This window comes from Mustelus asterias, chromosome 22 (genome assembly GCF_964213995.1).
Source record: "Mustelus asterias chromosome 22, sMusAst1.hap1.1, whole genome shotgun sequence".
NCBI lineage: Eukaryota > Metazoa > Chordata > Chondrichthyes > Carcharhiniformes > Triakidae > Mustelus > Mustelus asterias.
Genome location: NC_135822.1, coordinates 3,495,073 through 3,511,767, shown reverse-complemented (window position 1 = coordinate 3,511,767; position 16,695 = coordinate 3,495,073). Strand labels below are relative to the sequence as shown.

At 45.7% G+C, this 16,695-nt stretch overlaps 1 protein-coding gene across 1 annotated transcript in view; it reads right to left on the bottom strand.

Moving 5' to 3' along the window:
* Positions 1–1,859: 1,859 nt before the first annotated feature.
* Positions 1,860–16,695, bottom strand: part of nadka (NAD kinase a) — a 103,929-nt gene continuing 89,093 nt past the window's right edge. Inside the window, exons 8-12 of the mRNA XM_078238628.1 lie at positions 15,551–15,708; positions 13,926–14,025; positions 11,145–11,302; positions 9,313–9,395; positions 1,860–7,856 (exon numbers count right to left, since the gene is read on the bottom strand). Of these exons, the coding sequence (XP_078094754.1) occupies positions 7,712–7,856; positions 9,313–9,395; positions 11,145–11,302; positions 13,926–14,025; positions 15,551–15,708 (644 nt within the window). The 3' untranslated portion in view covers positions 1,860–7,711. The remainder of the gene's footprint in view (positions 7,857–9,312; positions 9,396–11,144; positions 11,303–13,925; positions 14,026–15,550; positions 15,709–16,695) is intronic.

The following is a 16,695-nucleotide window of genomic DNA, read 5'->3' as shown; positions in this document are numbered from 1 at the left end:
CGACCTGTGACTTTGAGTAGATAAACCTCTAAAGCCATTGACACGGACCGGGAAACACGCAGGTCATTGGCATATTCTTTAGCCAAATTCTAGCCAATTCCCTCACTGCCCTGTGACATGGTTACCGCACAAGCCAATGACCCAAATGGGGGAGCACTTCAGCGGTCACGGGCATTCAGCCTTGGATCTTCAGGTAAGCGTTCTCCAAGGCGGCCTTCACGACACACAACAGTGCAGAGTCGCTGAGCAGAAACTGATAGCCAAGTTCCGCACACACGAGGACGGCCTAAACCGGGATGTTGGATTTATGTCACATTATCAGTAACCCCCACAGCTTGCCTCCTGGGCTTGTAGAATCTCACTAGCTGTTCTGTCTGGAGACAATACACATCTCTTTAACCTGTGTTGAATGCTCCCTCCACCCACATTGTCTGTACCTTTAAGACCTGGCTGGCTGTAGGGATTCGCATTCTAATTAGTATTCTGTAACTTGATTTCTGTGTCTGTGCACTGTTTGAGAGCACATTTCCACTCCATCTGACGAAGGAGCAGTGCTCCGAAAGCTAATGGTATTTGCTACCAAATAAACCTGTTGGACTTTAACCTGGTGTTGTGAGACTTCTTACTGTGTTTACCCCAGTCCAACGCCGGCATCTTCACATCACAAATATTTGTTGCCAGGACAGCACGGTGGCATAGTGGTTGGCACTGCTGCCTCACAGCGCCAGGGACTCGGGGTCAATTCAGGCCTTGGCTGTCTGTGTGGAGTTTGCACATTCTCCCCGTGTCTGCATGGGTTTCCTCTGGGTGCTCCGGTTTCCTCCCACATCCAAAGGTTGTTTGGCAATGCTCAAGTGCCCCTTATCACCCGGGGGATTAGCAGGATAAATGTGTGAGGTTACGGGAATAGGGCCTGGGTGGGATTGTGGTCAGTGTGGACTCGATGGGCTGAATGGCCTCCTGCACTGTAGGGATTCTATGATTCTAAGTTACAAGTACATATAATCTGGGAAATAAAATGTGTTTCGCTTTTACGGGGACCGCCCAAAATCTTTCCTGTTCCTTCATTTCCAGAATCTTGCACCATTCATTTCATTACAGTCACTTTATTAGGGCAAGTGGGGTTGCCCCAAAGTTTCCAGGAATTTATCAGCTGGACTTTACTGGGAGAAACTCAGGAGGGAAGAACGCATAAGACCATAAGACATAGGAGCAGAATTAGACCACTCGGTCCATCAAGCCTGCCCCACCATTCAATCATGGCTGATCTCCATTCTCCTACCTTTTCTCCATAACCCCCGATTCCCTTATTAATCAGGAACCTATCTATCTCTGTCTTAAAGGCACTCAATGATCTGGCCTCCACAGCCTTCTGCGGCAAAGAGTTCCACAGATTCACCACTCTCTGGCTGAAGAAATTCCTCCTCATCTCTGTTTTAAAAGAGCCTGAGGTTGTGCCCTCTGGTTCTAGTTTTCCTACTAGTGGAAACATCCTCTCCACGTCCACTCTATCCAGGGCTCGCAGTATTCTGTAAGTTTCAATAAGATCCCCCCTCATTCTTCTAAACTCCCAACGAGTACAGACCCAGAGTCCTCAACTGTTCTTCAACACTTAGGAACATCAGTGCGAGACTTTTCAACCTTTGAACAATTTCATTTATTAGTTCTTAAAAATCTTGGGAGATGGAAAGAGGCCTTTTGTTTTTAACTAGATGGTGTAGTTGAAGGCTAGGATCACGGAATGAAACCTCTGGAAAACGTCCAGCAGAGTTGGCAATCATAATCTGTGACTGGTTAACATTGGAAACGATGTGAAATTAACAATGTGAACAGAATAAAGACCATCAGAAACCTTCATATATAAAACGCAGGTTAATTTATTTAGTAAAAGATTTGAAAAATAGTGTCTTACATATAACAATTTTACTAATGTTCAACAAATATCAAGTTTTATAAACAGAAAACATTATGATCCCAGTTACAATTCAGAAACCACTCGTTCGATTTGCTGGTAATCTCTGGCTCAATGTCTGAACCTTTTCAGCTTCGACAACTCCCTCTCAGTTTTAAAAAAATCCAAAAAAGAGTGTAAAAACACAAAGGAAACTTCAGAAACACTGGGATTTTTCAAACTGGTTTTCAAAAAAGAACTTAAATCGCTATAAATAGGTTACAATTCGCAAAACTCAATCAAATGAAACAAAAGTTCCAAGGAACAATTGAAGATTAAAAGACAGTTAAATCAGTCAGCAAAAGAATCAGAGATATTTACATTTAAGTAGAAATTCTGATGTCATAAAATTTGCGCAGTTAATGATATTTTAGAAGAGGCAGTTGGTTTTACGGTGTAGTTTTGTTTTACACTATTTTAAACATTTCCAAGTCCATTAGGGCTCCTGCTAAATATTCTGATGTTAATTGTGTGAAGTCTGTGAGGGCACATTCCACTGTATTTCATACTAGTGTAAGGAAAATAAGTGGAACCGGTTAGGAATTTAATAAAATGTTGTGTAGATTTCATGGAGTTTGGAAAAATGGTCAACAGCGAGTGGCAAAGACAAGCTCATCCTTGATCCAAATAATTTACTCGGAAATTTAGTTCTGTTTTACTGTTTAGCTTAATGTCCCAGGAAGAAATTTAGTCCCCAAGCGAAGACACTTCTTCACAGTTCACCAGGAAATATGCCAAGGTCAGAGATTGAAGTGGATAACGACATCAGTATCCCACACAAAGGCAGCTAAGAAGTTTGATTAATAACATATAGACCTTCTCAATAAATTACTCAACAGTCCAAGATCAAAGAAGATTCAACCAGCAAACCTTTTGGAAGTTAAAATCCTTTTGAATCAAGACACACCTCAGGTAGCATTCTAATATAACAAGGAACCCATGAAAAGTGCAAGAGTGACGATACATTGCAACCTTGTCAAGACTGGATGGGTTAATAACACGCATACAAACACACACACACAAACAAACCAGTTTCCATGGCTTAAGGTGGGAGGAAAGTGCATACAACAGGCAAGAACGAGACAGAATCGAGTTTTTGGATTGGGAGGATCCACCATTCAGATGTGGCTGGTGCACAAACGGGGAAGCTGCTTTAAACCCAGATTAGCAAGCTCCTGGTGCAAACCTACCACACTATAGATTCAGGACTAAACACATACCATTCCCTATACTACACCATGCAGAGATTCGATTAGTTCATTCCACTGCCCCAAGCTACAAGGGGAAGCGGACATTTACTTGGGTAAAGGAAAAAAAATCACTGCAACTCACAGTGAAGAAGACAAAACATAGTCTGCGTTAAAATAAGTGCTATCTCTGATCACTGCTATAAAGACACCTTGATGGAAAACTTTGATTCCAGCAATGAAAACAGTGTATAACCAGGGCTATCGATGTAAACCTGTGTTCGCGCCATTTTTAAAATCTCCAACTTCAAACCAAGTCCCACCGGAGCCTCAATTTGCCATTGGCCCTCGCTTTTGCGCAATACTTTTCCTGTAAAGTTAATTTCACATAAATATGTCCATTGTACAACATTTTGAAACTATACAGTTCCGGCGCTTCACCCTCAGTCAATGCTCGGTACAGCAAGCGGGGAACCACTCGGGGTAAAGAGAGCCATCAGTGGGTCACAAGCGGAGATTCAGAGTCATTGATGGTGAAAGGGGGAAAAAAAAGTGTGAAATGTGAAATTGTTGGAGATTCACAGCTGGCTGATAAACATAAGATAAATAAAATTTAACAGTGGAACTTGTGGGGTTTTACTTTTTAAAAAAACATTTCTTTCATAGGATGTGGGCATCGCTGGTAAGGTCAGCATTTGATGCTTATCCCCCAACTGTCCTTGAACTGTGTGGCTCCCAGGCCGTTTCAGAGTCAACCACATTACTGCAAGTCACCTGTAGGTAAGGATGGGAAGATTTCCTTCCCTTAAGGACATTACTGAACTGAATGGTTCTTTTTACAGCAAAGTTTCATGAGACTAATGTTATATTCCAGATGTTTTTTTATTTGAATTTAACTTCCACCAGCTGCATTGGTGGGATTTGAACCCGTGTCCCCAGAGCATTAACCTGGGTCTCTGGATTACTAGTCCAGTAACATTACCACTACACCACCACCCCTCCATAACTGCTGCAAGTAAACTACTAACCCGTCATTCTCCTTCAAAGGCTACTCAACAAAGCTGCGCATTTCCAGTTCTCTCTTTTTATTGGTATTTAGAAATCATAGAAACCCTACAGTACAGAAAGAGGCCATTCGGCCCATCGAGTCTGCACCGACCACAATCCCACCCAGGCCCTACCCCTATATCCCTACATATTTTACCCGCTAATCCCTCTAATCTACGCATCCCAGGACACCAAGGGGCAATTTCAGCATGGCCAATCAACCTAACCCGCACATCTTTGGACTGTGGGAGGAAACCGGAGCACCCGGAGGAAACCCACGCAGACACGAGGAGAATGTGCAAACTCCACACAGACAGTGACCCAAGCTGGAATCGAACCCGGGACCCTGGAGCTGTGAAGCAGCAGTGCTAACCACTGTGCTACCGTGCCGCCCACTGGATTTAATAGCGATAAAAATCCCAATGTCAGTAACAATGATGACAATCTCAGTGTGCCTGGACATTTCGCAAAGTAAAAACAGGTTTCTTCACAATTGGAATATATCGTCAGGTAATTTCCTAAAGTGCATTTGGTTCATACCAGCAAGAAACATCCAGACAATGACTGCAGTCAACAAAATGAAATATTACTCTACATTACCGACTGCAAACTCATCCTGAATCTCAGTGAATCAATTTCAGCCAGTGTAACCAGTACAGGGGACAAAGAATGTTCTCAGTGTCCAAGAGTTACAGAACGAAAGATAGGATAACAACCCAAAACTCCTGCTTCCGATCATTATCCATTGAACTGGATTGGGGAGTGCAGGGATATGGAAATCGAGGCTGGAATGCCTCCCTATCCCTTTATGTCTGGGGAATGATCCTTGCCATCTAACCTCATAAACAATGGATTTCCTACATTACACAGGGACTCCAAAAGTACTTCACTGGGGGTGTAAAGCACTTGGGAACGTGCTGAGATGAGGAAAAGTGCTGTGTAAATGCAAGCCTTTCTGTAACACAGATACTGGTTTGGTCTTGGCACTTGGTGGTTGGACCCAATATAAATCTTCATGATCACAGTGGGACCTAATGCAATGCCTGATATGTCAATAAGCTACGTTTACCTGCCCACTTACAATTTGCCTTCTTCGGGACTCTTTCTATTTAAAATAAAAATAATTTGAACTTCCCTACTTCAGCAACATTAACCAAAATATATCTGTGGAAGGTTAAAGCATTCAAAATGCTTTCTAAATGTGTAGTTTCAGTGCAGGTCATCATCCTGAACTGTAAGGGTGTGCGTGTATTAAAGAATGTAAATTGGATTTGGAACATTGTGTTGCAGCTAAACTGTCCCACTGCGAGGACACGTTTCTGCTTAAACAATAAACCTACTCCCTATGCAAAGCTGAATAACACCCACAATGTTAATGAAACCACTCAACAGGGCTTCCAAAGCATCTTCCAGAACACAACTCAGTGACGTTTAATTACTGTAAGTATTGCAGTTTTCACATAACATTGCCTGGGATTTGCTGGAGACCAAAAGATGAACTAGTTTTATTCAGAATTAAAATCTTTAATTAGTCTGAACTGAAGTTATTGCCATGAACACAGAGCAACGGAGAATTAAAACCGCACCTCGTCCTCGCCACGTTATATACACACACCCAGCACTAAGCAGTGATCAAAAGGATATGCATTTACTGAGACCTGCGCTGTGAAATTCTATGATTTTATGATGAGTGCATTGTTTCAGAACTGATAACGCTGTGTCACCTTCTAACTCAGCAGCAGCTCGTTAATATCCAAAACAACTGCAGATTCCCATTTATCATCTAATTCGGTTACATTTGGAGCTTGAGTGGAAGCAGAATGCTTACTGGTGGAGTAAAGACACCGCATGGAGGCGAGACTGAATGTTACCACAGGCAGCATTACGAAGGGCGGTGCAAAGCACCAGAGGAACTCCTGAAATGCAAGAGTCAGCGTTTTTCTAAGCAGCTGTCGGGAGGTATGGCTTTGAGCAGCTGGCAATGAGGTCAGCTACGCCCGGGGAACTCAGTGTTTACACTCGGGCAAGAATCTGACAGGCAAATCCTCAGGATGCAACTCGCGCTTTGATACAATCAATCCTGTCAGCCGTAAGTCACGCAACGTCTCCACCAGTATGACTAACTCTCAAAACATTACAATAAAGCAGCAAAACACTTTCATGGCTCAGTCTTTCCTTCCTTCCAAATGCCACCTCTCTCTTAAGCACTGGAAATGCTTGCTCACTGTGCGTGCAATGCCTTTCTTTAGGTAACACACAAAGGAACCACACCATGGAGAACATGCCATTTGATGCGTAGCAATATCTTAAACTCGAGTTCTCCAGGCCGAGAGAGAAGGGGTGGACAATTTGACAAATTGCTCCTAACTCGGACTCACGGTAAGCCCACAGACAGGCACTCTGAGCAACAGGAGACCAGCTTACGACACATTCAGATCTCAGACACGCAAGGACACTGGACAAACAGCCAGACTGCCTCACAAACAGCAACCTAGGAACATTTCATCAATAAATATTAAAAACAGCAGAAGCGAATGGAGACGCATATGGGACGCAACAAATGATCCTTTACCCCTCACATAACTGTTTGTTCGGTTTCTCAACTTCACAAGATTTCAGATATTTTTTTTAAAATAAAGCAAATTTTTGCATTACTCTTCAAGTCTCAAAGAATATATTATGTATAACATCACTTCTGACATTCAAGAGAAACGACTTGTTTAAGTGATAACGAACCTGGCTGTGCTCATACCAGAGTTTTACCAAAGTCAGGAATAATTTTAGCTCAAGAGGTAAAACTGACCACATAATCTTGTGCTGATTCAGTAAATCCCCCTGACACTCTGCGGAGGTCAATGTTGGTGTCAGATTACAGGCTCATTGTTCTTGTTTTATAAAAAAAAACATCACTTTTAAATCGTTAAAAAAAACACAGATAGAAAAAGGAGAGAGAAAATGGGTGGGTGGGTGCAGCAGCAGGAGAGAGAGTGTGTTTGTAGAGAATGGTTGACCAGGCTCTCCCCGGGTATGAGCGGGCAGGGGGCAGCTTGCCAAGTGTTGTTGCCTCAGCTCCGAGTCAAACCTGTTTCAGGAACAAATCCATATTTTAGTGCATTTTTTACAGCACGGAATCGTTTGGAACGACAGGCAACCTACTTGTGTCCTTTGTAGAAACTTCTTTCAATCCTTATAAGAAATATACATTTGATAAATGACTGCAATTCTTATATTCGAGCACCAAATGCTGCAACATTATCGACATGCTCCCTCCTGAACTAGTGTCTGTATTTGGTACTTTCGTGATGTCTCATGATGTCTTTAGCAAGTCTGTACCAGTTGTTTAAATCTCAACATTTAACAACCGACTGGGGGAGTGAAGAAGCCTCTTTTTGACTGTTCCAGGGACACAGGCAAAACAGATTCTTGAGATTTGTAGGAATGCTCTTTGCAATGTTGCCAGTTTGAAGAAACATTGTTAAGGATGGATTTTAGGCAGAACACAGAGCCTGAAGATGCCACTCCATTCTCAGTAGTCCTCCACATCTGTCAGGTGACTTTGTTTCTTTCTCACGTTCCAGTGTAAGCACTCAGCCAGGCTATCGAACCAATCATTCACCGGGTCCCTGAAGCAGATCGATGGCACCGGGTAGCAGGAGGTAGTAATGGTAATACTGTTGGAGGAAAAGGCGACAAGTTAATATCAGAGCAAACTTCTCTCGCAGTATCTGACATTCCTCTGCTTAACCACTCCTGCCTCCACTCTCTTACTCCAGCTGAACTGTCTCGTTTGGTTCCTGTCACAGATAGCTACACTATCTGTGCTGTCAATACATTGCTTCAATAATGCATAGTGTGGGCATCAATAGCGACTCCTACTGATGCCAACTCTGACCACCAAGCAAATATAGGAGGATCAGCAACTTAGAAACCGACAACAACAAATGTCTGTGGAGGAAACTGGGGAAAACAGTGAGAGATCTTATTTATTTACAACTGGTAAAGTTAGAGAAGACGACAAGCCCTGATGGAACCAAACGCCTTTGATAAAAATTTCTGCTAAACGTTTTGCAACGTACAAAACTAGGACACTGTCATTTACAGGTTCCTTCACTCTCAATGTTAATTCAATTCAGATTCACATGCCCCACTCGCAGACCAGTTAAAAAGCACCCCCCCAAACCCCACCCGGGCAGACTGGACCTCCCCACACAACCCCGCCCGGGCAGACTGGACCTCCCCACACAACCCCGCCCGGGCAGACTGCCCCCCCAAACCCCACCCGGGCAGACTGGACCTCCCCACACAACCCCACCCGGGCAGACTGCCCCCCCCACAACCCCGCCCGGGCAGACTGGACCTCCCCACACAACCCCACCCGGGCAGACTGGACCTCCCCACACAACCCCGCCCGGGCAGACTGGACCTCCCCACACAACCCCGCCCGGGCAGACTGCCCCCCCCACAACCCCGCCCGGGCAGACTGGACCTCCCCACACAACCCCGCCCGGGCAGACTGGACCTCCCCACACAACCCCGCCCGGGCAGACTGGACCTCCCCACACAACCCCGCCCGGGCAGACTGGACCTCCCCACACAACCCCGCCCGGGCAGACTGCCCCCCCCACAACCCCGCCCAGGCAGACTAGACCCCCCCCCCTCTTACAACCCCTCCCGGGCAGAGGACCCCCTACCTACAACCCCGCCTGGGAAGAGTAGACCCCTGACCCACAACCCCTCCCGGGCAGAGTGGACCCCCGACCCACAACCCAGCCAAGCAGAGTGGACCCCCCCCCCACCAACCCTACCCGGGCAGACTGCCCCTCCCCCACAACCCCGCCCGGGCAGAGTGGACCCCGACACACAACCCCTCCCGGGCAGAGTGGACCCCCGACCCACAACCCAGCCAAGCAGAGTGGACCCCCCCCCACCAACCCTACCCGGGCAGACTGCCCCTCCCCCACAACCCCGCCCGGGCAGAGTGGACCCCGACACACAACCCCGCCCGGGCAGAGTGGACCCCGACACACAACCCCGCCCGGGCAGAGTGGACCCCCCAACCCTGCCCGGACGATTCGCCTTCACAGCGACTGCCGCTCGCTGTACCTGGTGACTCCTAGCCCTGATTACCTGTCGCCGTGGCTGATCTCTTGCCGTTTCCGTCCATCAAATGAAATCCACGCTGTATTCCTGGCGTCAGGTGACAGCATAATCTGAAAATAACATTCAAATTGTATCCAAATTAAATCCATGAAACCACCAGGGGTTAAATCTGGAGAAAATGGTTACCCTTATGCCTTGTCCTAAACAGGCCACAGAAAACCTTCACAACTGTGCAAAATATGTTGCGAATGAGATACGGGCACATCAGAACCGGTCTCAGGAAATTCAGAACATGCTACAAACTCTGATCGATTTTGGCACCACCCTGCCTGAATTTTGCACCGAGTGCAGGAACCAAATATTATACCCCTTGTGGCAACAACCCTGCTTCACTCATACCTTCTGAGGAATTATGCATTCAATGTAATTCAGTTTAAGATGTTTAATTCTTTGTTAAATGGTTCTGGAAGTGCCACCTCACTGGACCCAGGCCATTGGCTAATGACTCCAAAATTCCATTTCCAAACTCAGGCAAAGGATCGGTTCACATCCACAGCAAATCCTGCAAAATGTTTCCTTCCCCTTGTCCCAGTTACTGCAATTTTCAATCTGCAAACTGAAGTCTCGAGATGGACCGAAATTATTTCAATATTTACTTTGAGAGGGCGTGTCACCGTGTGTTACAGAGACACATCAGATACCTGAAAGTGATAGGGCAGATTTTCCTTTATTCATTTATAGGATTTGAGTGTCACTGGCATCTCGGCCTTTTGGCTAAGATGCAAATGAGATCAAGCCTTGGAGGAGGTGAGTCTGCACCTACTCCAATCAGCTTGGCTCATGTAGATCAGGCCCAAGACAGGTGTGAAGGCCCTGTCTTGTCAGCCTGGATCGGAAATGTCTCAACTTGTTGAGACTCTGAATTGGACTTGATTTGATTGAATTGGAAAAGTATATTAAAAAAAATTTGAGTGTCACTGGCTAGGCCAGCATTTATCGCCCATTCCTAGTCACCCTCGAGAAGGTGGTGGTGAGCTGCCTTCTTGAACCACTGCAGTCCCTGAGGTGTAGGTACATCCACTGTGCTGTTAAGAAGGGAATTCCAAGAGTAGGGAATTCCAGGATTTTGACCCAGCATCAGTGAAGGAACGCCAATATATTTCCAAGTCAGGATGGCGAGCGGCTTGAAGGGGAAACTCCAGGTGGTGGTGTTCCCAGGTATCTGCTGCCCTTGTCCTTCTAGATGGTAGAGGTCAGGGGTTTGGAAGGTGCTGTCTAAGGAGCCATATTGAGTTGCTGCAGTGCTTCTTGTAGGTGGTACACACCGCTGTCACCGTTTGTTGGTGGTGGAGGGTGTGAATGTTGGGGTGCCAATCAAGCGGGGCTGCTTTGTCCTGGATGGTGTTGAGCTTCTTGAGTGTTGTTGGAGCCGCCCCCATCCAGGCAAGCGGAGAGTATTCCATCACACTCCTGACTTGTGCCTTGTTGGAGGAGGACAGGCTTTGGGGAGTCGGGAGGTGAGTTACTCTCTGCTGAATTCCTAGTCTCTGACCTGCTCTTGTAGGTCCCTGAAAGCCCTGAGATGTGGTGGGGAGAAGTCTGACACCAGCCTGGGGCCTGTTCTCTCAGGGTCAAACTAAGAATGATAGTCATCGTTATGGTAATAAATTGCAAACATGATACAGCGAGGATGAGTTTATACTGAAGCTCTGCACACACAGACATTTCCCTGTTCTTATTATCTGGAGTTTACTTTATTGAATATTTTTATTTAAGGAATCATTGCTGAAGACAGATTTGCAACGTCCCTGAGCTGAGCAACATGACAGATATTGGTAAATGACAGAAGCAGATGTTACCTGGAGGTCCACTCCCGCTGGTACAACAATCGGTCGGAAAGATAAGGAATGTGGACAGATGGGTGTTATCATTATGGCGGGAACATTGGGATGAATCATGGAGGCTCCTGCGGCCGCGGCGTAGGCGGTGCTCCCCGTTGGCGTGGAAACGATCACTCCTGAAACAGTAACGTCCAGCTGCATTAGGTGGCGCGCACCAAGGGTCCTTCGACAGAACCTTCCAAAACTACAACCTCCTCGAGGGACAAGGGCTGCAGTTGCATGGGACCACCACCGCCTGCAGGTTCCTCTCAAAGCCACACAGCCTCCTGACAGAGAGCTATCATCACTGTTCCTGCACTGTCGCTGGGTCAAAATCCTGGAACTCCCTCCCTAACAGCAATGGGGCTGTACCTGATGCTCTGCAACAGTTTAAGGTGGTTCCCTGCCACCTTCTCAAGGGCAACAAATTCTAGCCTTGCCAATAATGCTCAGAACCCATGAATGAATAAAAACAAACGTCAACACAAAGGCTGGGCAACTCTGTCCTTGCATCAGCTCACAGAAACTAGAAGCAGGAGTAGGCCATTCGGCCCTTCGAGCTTGCTACACCATTCACCTTGATCATGGCTGATCATCAAATTCAATATCTGATGCTGAAACCCTCATCAAAGCCTTTTTACTCCCAGATTCAACAATGCCAACACTCCCATAGCCAGCTCAACTCAGGTCACCCAAATTCAATGGCCTCACCCCTCCCTATCTCTGAAATTTCCTTCAGCCCTATAACCCTCCGAGACCTTAGCACTCCTTCAGTTCCGACATCTGATCACCCATCGTTCGCCCAGAGGCGGTCCGATCTTCAGCTGCCTAGACCCTAAGTTCCGGAACCCTCCCTAAACCTCTGCTTAAGACGCTCCTCAAAACCTCCATCTGGTTACATCACTCAATCTCCTAATGCGGCCCAGTGAATTTTTATTTGATAACGCTGCTATAAGGTATCTCTGGACATTTTACTACTGTAAAGGTGCTACATAATGCAAGTTGTTGTTGTTTGGTCAATTCCTGTTACAGTGTGATTGATCGGGATTTAAGTTTAACTTTTCAGTTATCTCAATTGGTTGCAAGGTTCAAGTAAGGTGGAAATCTCAGACGATTTCATTGCTACATTTAGGAAGTTCAGCATCATTTTACCACAAGATCAGGGTCTCAGCAAAAGGCTAATAAGAAGAACAAATAATTCCACACTGTTTGGTGTCAAGTTGCAATATTTAAGCTTCAATCCCAATCTGGGCCATGTTGTCCTTGGAAGTTCCCAATATTGATATTTTGCACCAAAGTTATGGAGTCATAATGGCATAGGAGGCCATTCAGACCATCGAGTCCATGCCAGCACTCCACGGAGCAGTCCAATCAATGCCATTCCCCTGCTCTATCCCTGTAGCTCTAAGTTCATTGCCCTCATGCGCCACCCAATTTCCTTCTGAAATCATTGATGATCTCAGCTTCCACCACCCTTGGAGGCAGAAAGTTCCAGCTCATTACCACTTCCTTTATTAAAAAAGTCCCTCCCATATCTCGTCAACATCTCCCTAGTCCCTGCACCATCAGCCAATGGGAACTGCTTTTCTTTGCCTTTCTAATCTAAACCTGTCATAATCTTGTCCACCTCGATCAAATCTCCCCTCAGTCTCCTTCGCTCCAAGGACAACAACCCTAGGGTCTCCAAACTACTGTCGCTGCTAAAGTCTCTCCTCCTCAGATCATTCTGGTAAATCTCCCTGGCTCCCTCTCAGCCGCATTCGTTAGGTTCAGTTTCACACAGAAGTTGAAAATCTCAGGCAATAAAGCACCTCAATCCCAGCTATCGACCACTATCAATAATGGACTGGATTCATAGAATCCCTACAGTGCAGGAGGCCATTTGGCCCATTGAGTCTGCACCGACCACAATCCCACCCAGGCCCTATCCCCATAACCCCACATATTTACCCTCCTAATCCCTCAGACACTTGGGGCAATTTAGTATGGCCAATCAATCTAACCCACACATCTCAGAAGTGTGTGAGGAAACCGGAGCCGGAGGAAACCCACACAGACACAGGGAGAACATGCAAACTCCACTCAGTGACCCAAGGCTGGAATTGAACCCGGATCCCTGGCACTGAGAGACAGCAGTGCTAACCACCATGGCACCCCAACTGATCAATCTAACAGCAATCTTATTACGTTATTTAATGGGAAATATTTCTTTTTTTCCTCTGGATGGTAATTGACACGAATACGCTGTACTTGGTATAAGGTAGGATTGTTAATATAGATCTGAAGATGCTTCAAGAACATAAACCCGGAGTAAGGCTGTTCGGCCCCTCGAACCTACTTTGCCATTAGCTGATCTTCTACATCGACTTTACTTTCTTGTCCAATCCCCTTGATTCACTTAGGGCCTAAAGATCTACTGATGTGCCTTGAACACGGTCAACAACTGACTATTCATCGGCCTCTGGGGCAAGGAATTCTAAAGATTCACAATTCTCTGAGGGAAGAAGTTTCTTCTCCGGTCTAAATTCTGACCCGTTATTTACTATTTATCAAGACCTTTAAATAGTCAGGCTTATTTTTAATTGCAAAACGTCAAAAAATTAAAAATTCTCTTTCCCCTGAAGTTACTGAACTCCCAGTCAATCTGCTGCCATTTTGGAAATATGTTATCAATCACCAGATGGTTTTTCAAACAAATTCTCAAAAATAAGGCCATTTGCAATCTGTTACTCTGCAGTCTGCGTTAAGCTCAGAACTTACCATCTCCTTGTACACTTGTTATAAGACGCCCATTCAGAAACAGATCTACATTAGAGAGATACGAAGAAGGGCCTCGGTCAACCACCACCTCATTCAGGACCTAAGCAATTGGAGAAAAGAAGGAGTCTGTTAGCCATTTTCCCCCAAAGTTACAAGCTGCAGAGACCGGAGGCAACCACTTTCTGACTTCTGTCCAGAATTTTACTCCAGTTGGGGAGTTGATTCGAGTAGCACAGAGTTGGGAACAGTTTAATTCCCCAGGAACAGGGAAGAAAAGAGCTGGGATTGGGGAGTGTGGGGTCCTGAACAGGAGATGGGAAAAGAGCAACGGATAACCAATTGTCAAGAAACTAAAATCCTACATTAGAATTCAGGAAAGTTTCACCTATTGCGCAGTTAGCAAAATGAACGGTGGCACAGTGGTTAACACGGCTGCCTCACAGCGCCAGGGACCCAGGTTCAATTCCTGGCTTGGGTCACTGTCTGAGTGGAGTTTGCACATTCTCCCCGTGTCTGCGTGGGTTTCCTCCGGGTGTTCCGGTTTCCTCCCACAGTCCAAAAATGTGCAGGTTAGGTGGATTGGACGTGCTAAATTAACCCTCGTGTCAGGGGGATTAGCTAGGATAAATGTGTGGGGTTACGGGGAATAGGGCCTGGGTGGGACTGCGGGTTGGTGCAGACTCGATGGGCTGAATGGCCTCCTTCTGCACTGTAGTGATTCTATGAATGAAAATTTACGTACAAACAATACTTTCATGTTGTCATTCTAAAGGACAATATGGTAAAGGCATACGAGAACTGTCCATGATAGCCAGAGAAAACAGAACTGCCCAAAAACACACATCTTGGAACCATGTTTAGAAGCAGTGTTGTAAATGCAGTGACTGAGTCCATTCACCCGCCATATTGAACAGCCACCTCTGAAATGTACCAACTGCTTCCTCAGAAAACTCCTCAACAGCCAATGGGAGTGAGGATGGAGGTGGCACATCTTTTACAAAGTCCAGCTGATGTCAGCAACTGCAGAGGGAGAAACTGGAAAACCCGGATTCAAACTCCAGAGCTCTGTGAAGCCTTTCCAGGCCGAATCACTGCCTCATCCCCTCCCGCTGGATACCCTTTTATTTAATTGGATTTGATTTGCAATTACACACTGTCACAATTTTACATCCTGAACATTGCAAAGTTTAACGTTTCTGGCTGAATTTTATTCCTTGTCTTGATATAGAAGCGAATGGGGTTTATATCATAGAAACTAGAAGGAGTAGGCCATTGGACCCTTTGAGTCTGCGCTGCCATGCATTTTGATCACGGCTCATCATCCAATTATATCAAATTGAAACTGTGCTTTGTGGGGTTCTGATAGAGCCAGAAAATGACTCTCTCTCTTCCTGTGCCCCCCACTCTGACCTTTCAGTCCCAAGATGGGAGAGAGTGTGTTGCTGCCAAGACTTCAGCAGGAGTGGAGCGAGAGATAGCGTTCTTTTGATTCTCAGCGCGATGGGGCCAAATGCAGTAATTTTGGTTTTTTAAAAAAGCTGGGCAGCGCTGCCTGGGGTTATTCAGGTCCCGTCTTGTTGGAAAACAAGTTTCCTGCCTCCCACTCTAGCTGAGTTCGGGCTCACCTGGTACTGCACTGCTTGCTTTCCCAACTCATTCTCCTCGTGTTTGGCCACAATCAGTCCATTTCCTTCCACCAGGTGCTCCTGACCAACCTTCTTTTCCCGGCTTTCTTTCGTCACTTTGACCTTGAGACGGCTTCGCAGGATAATGGCCACATTCCCTAAAAAACGATTGAGAAATTGTTTGCATTAACCCAACTACCAAAAGGGCACAAAACGCAATTGAAAAATGTAATCAGTGACTTTAAAAGATGCAAATCCAATTTGACAAGACACAGATAAGCAAAAATTGCAGAAAGAAGTTTAATCTCGCACATTTCAATTACACTCATGGTGCGATAATTAAAAATCATTCAATTTCAATCGCAGTAAACAGCATTTATTAACAGTAGAGTTACCAATTCTTTCTCAACCTTGTTAATCTTCCAATTAAATTACGCTGCCTCTATCATGTTCTGTAGATTCACAATGTTTCAAAACAAATTTCAAAGTTGGAAAAAATACAATTTTATTATGACAAATATAATGGGAGAGTTTATTTAAAACTCCAGTTTAGCCTTGGGTACTCTTGCTAACAACTGCTTAAAGACAATGCTCATGTTTGTTCATTTACAAAGCCAGTGGGTTAAATTGCTGCTTTGGAACAGTCTGCTAACTGCCTATTAATCTACATTCCATTCGTCAACCAGATCACAATTAGCTCAAGAGTTGGGTGTTGGGTCATTGCTCTCAAATAAAAGAGAAAAAAAATGTGCCTCTGCTGTGATTGCTTGTTCCAAGAGGGAGTGAGTAGGGTCAACGTAGGAGAGGTTCACAGTCGCTGAAAAAATATAATTTCCCATTATTTGGCCAGGGCGGCACCGTGGTTAGCACTGCTGCCTCACAGCGCCAGGGACCCGGGTTCGATTGTGGCCTTGGGTCACTGTATGTGGAGTTTGCACGTTCTCCCCGTGTCTGCATGGGTTTCCTCCGGGTGCTTCGGTTTGCTCCCACACTCCAAAGATGTGCAACTTAGGTGGATTGGCCAGGATAAATGGGGTTGGGGGATAGGCTGGGGAAGAGGGCCTGGGTAAGATACTCTGTCAGAGAGTCGGTACAGACTTGATGAGCCGAATGGCCTCCTTCTACACTGTAGGGATTCTAGGAAA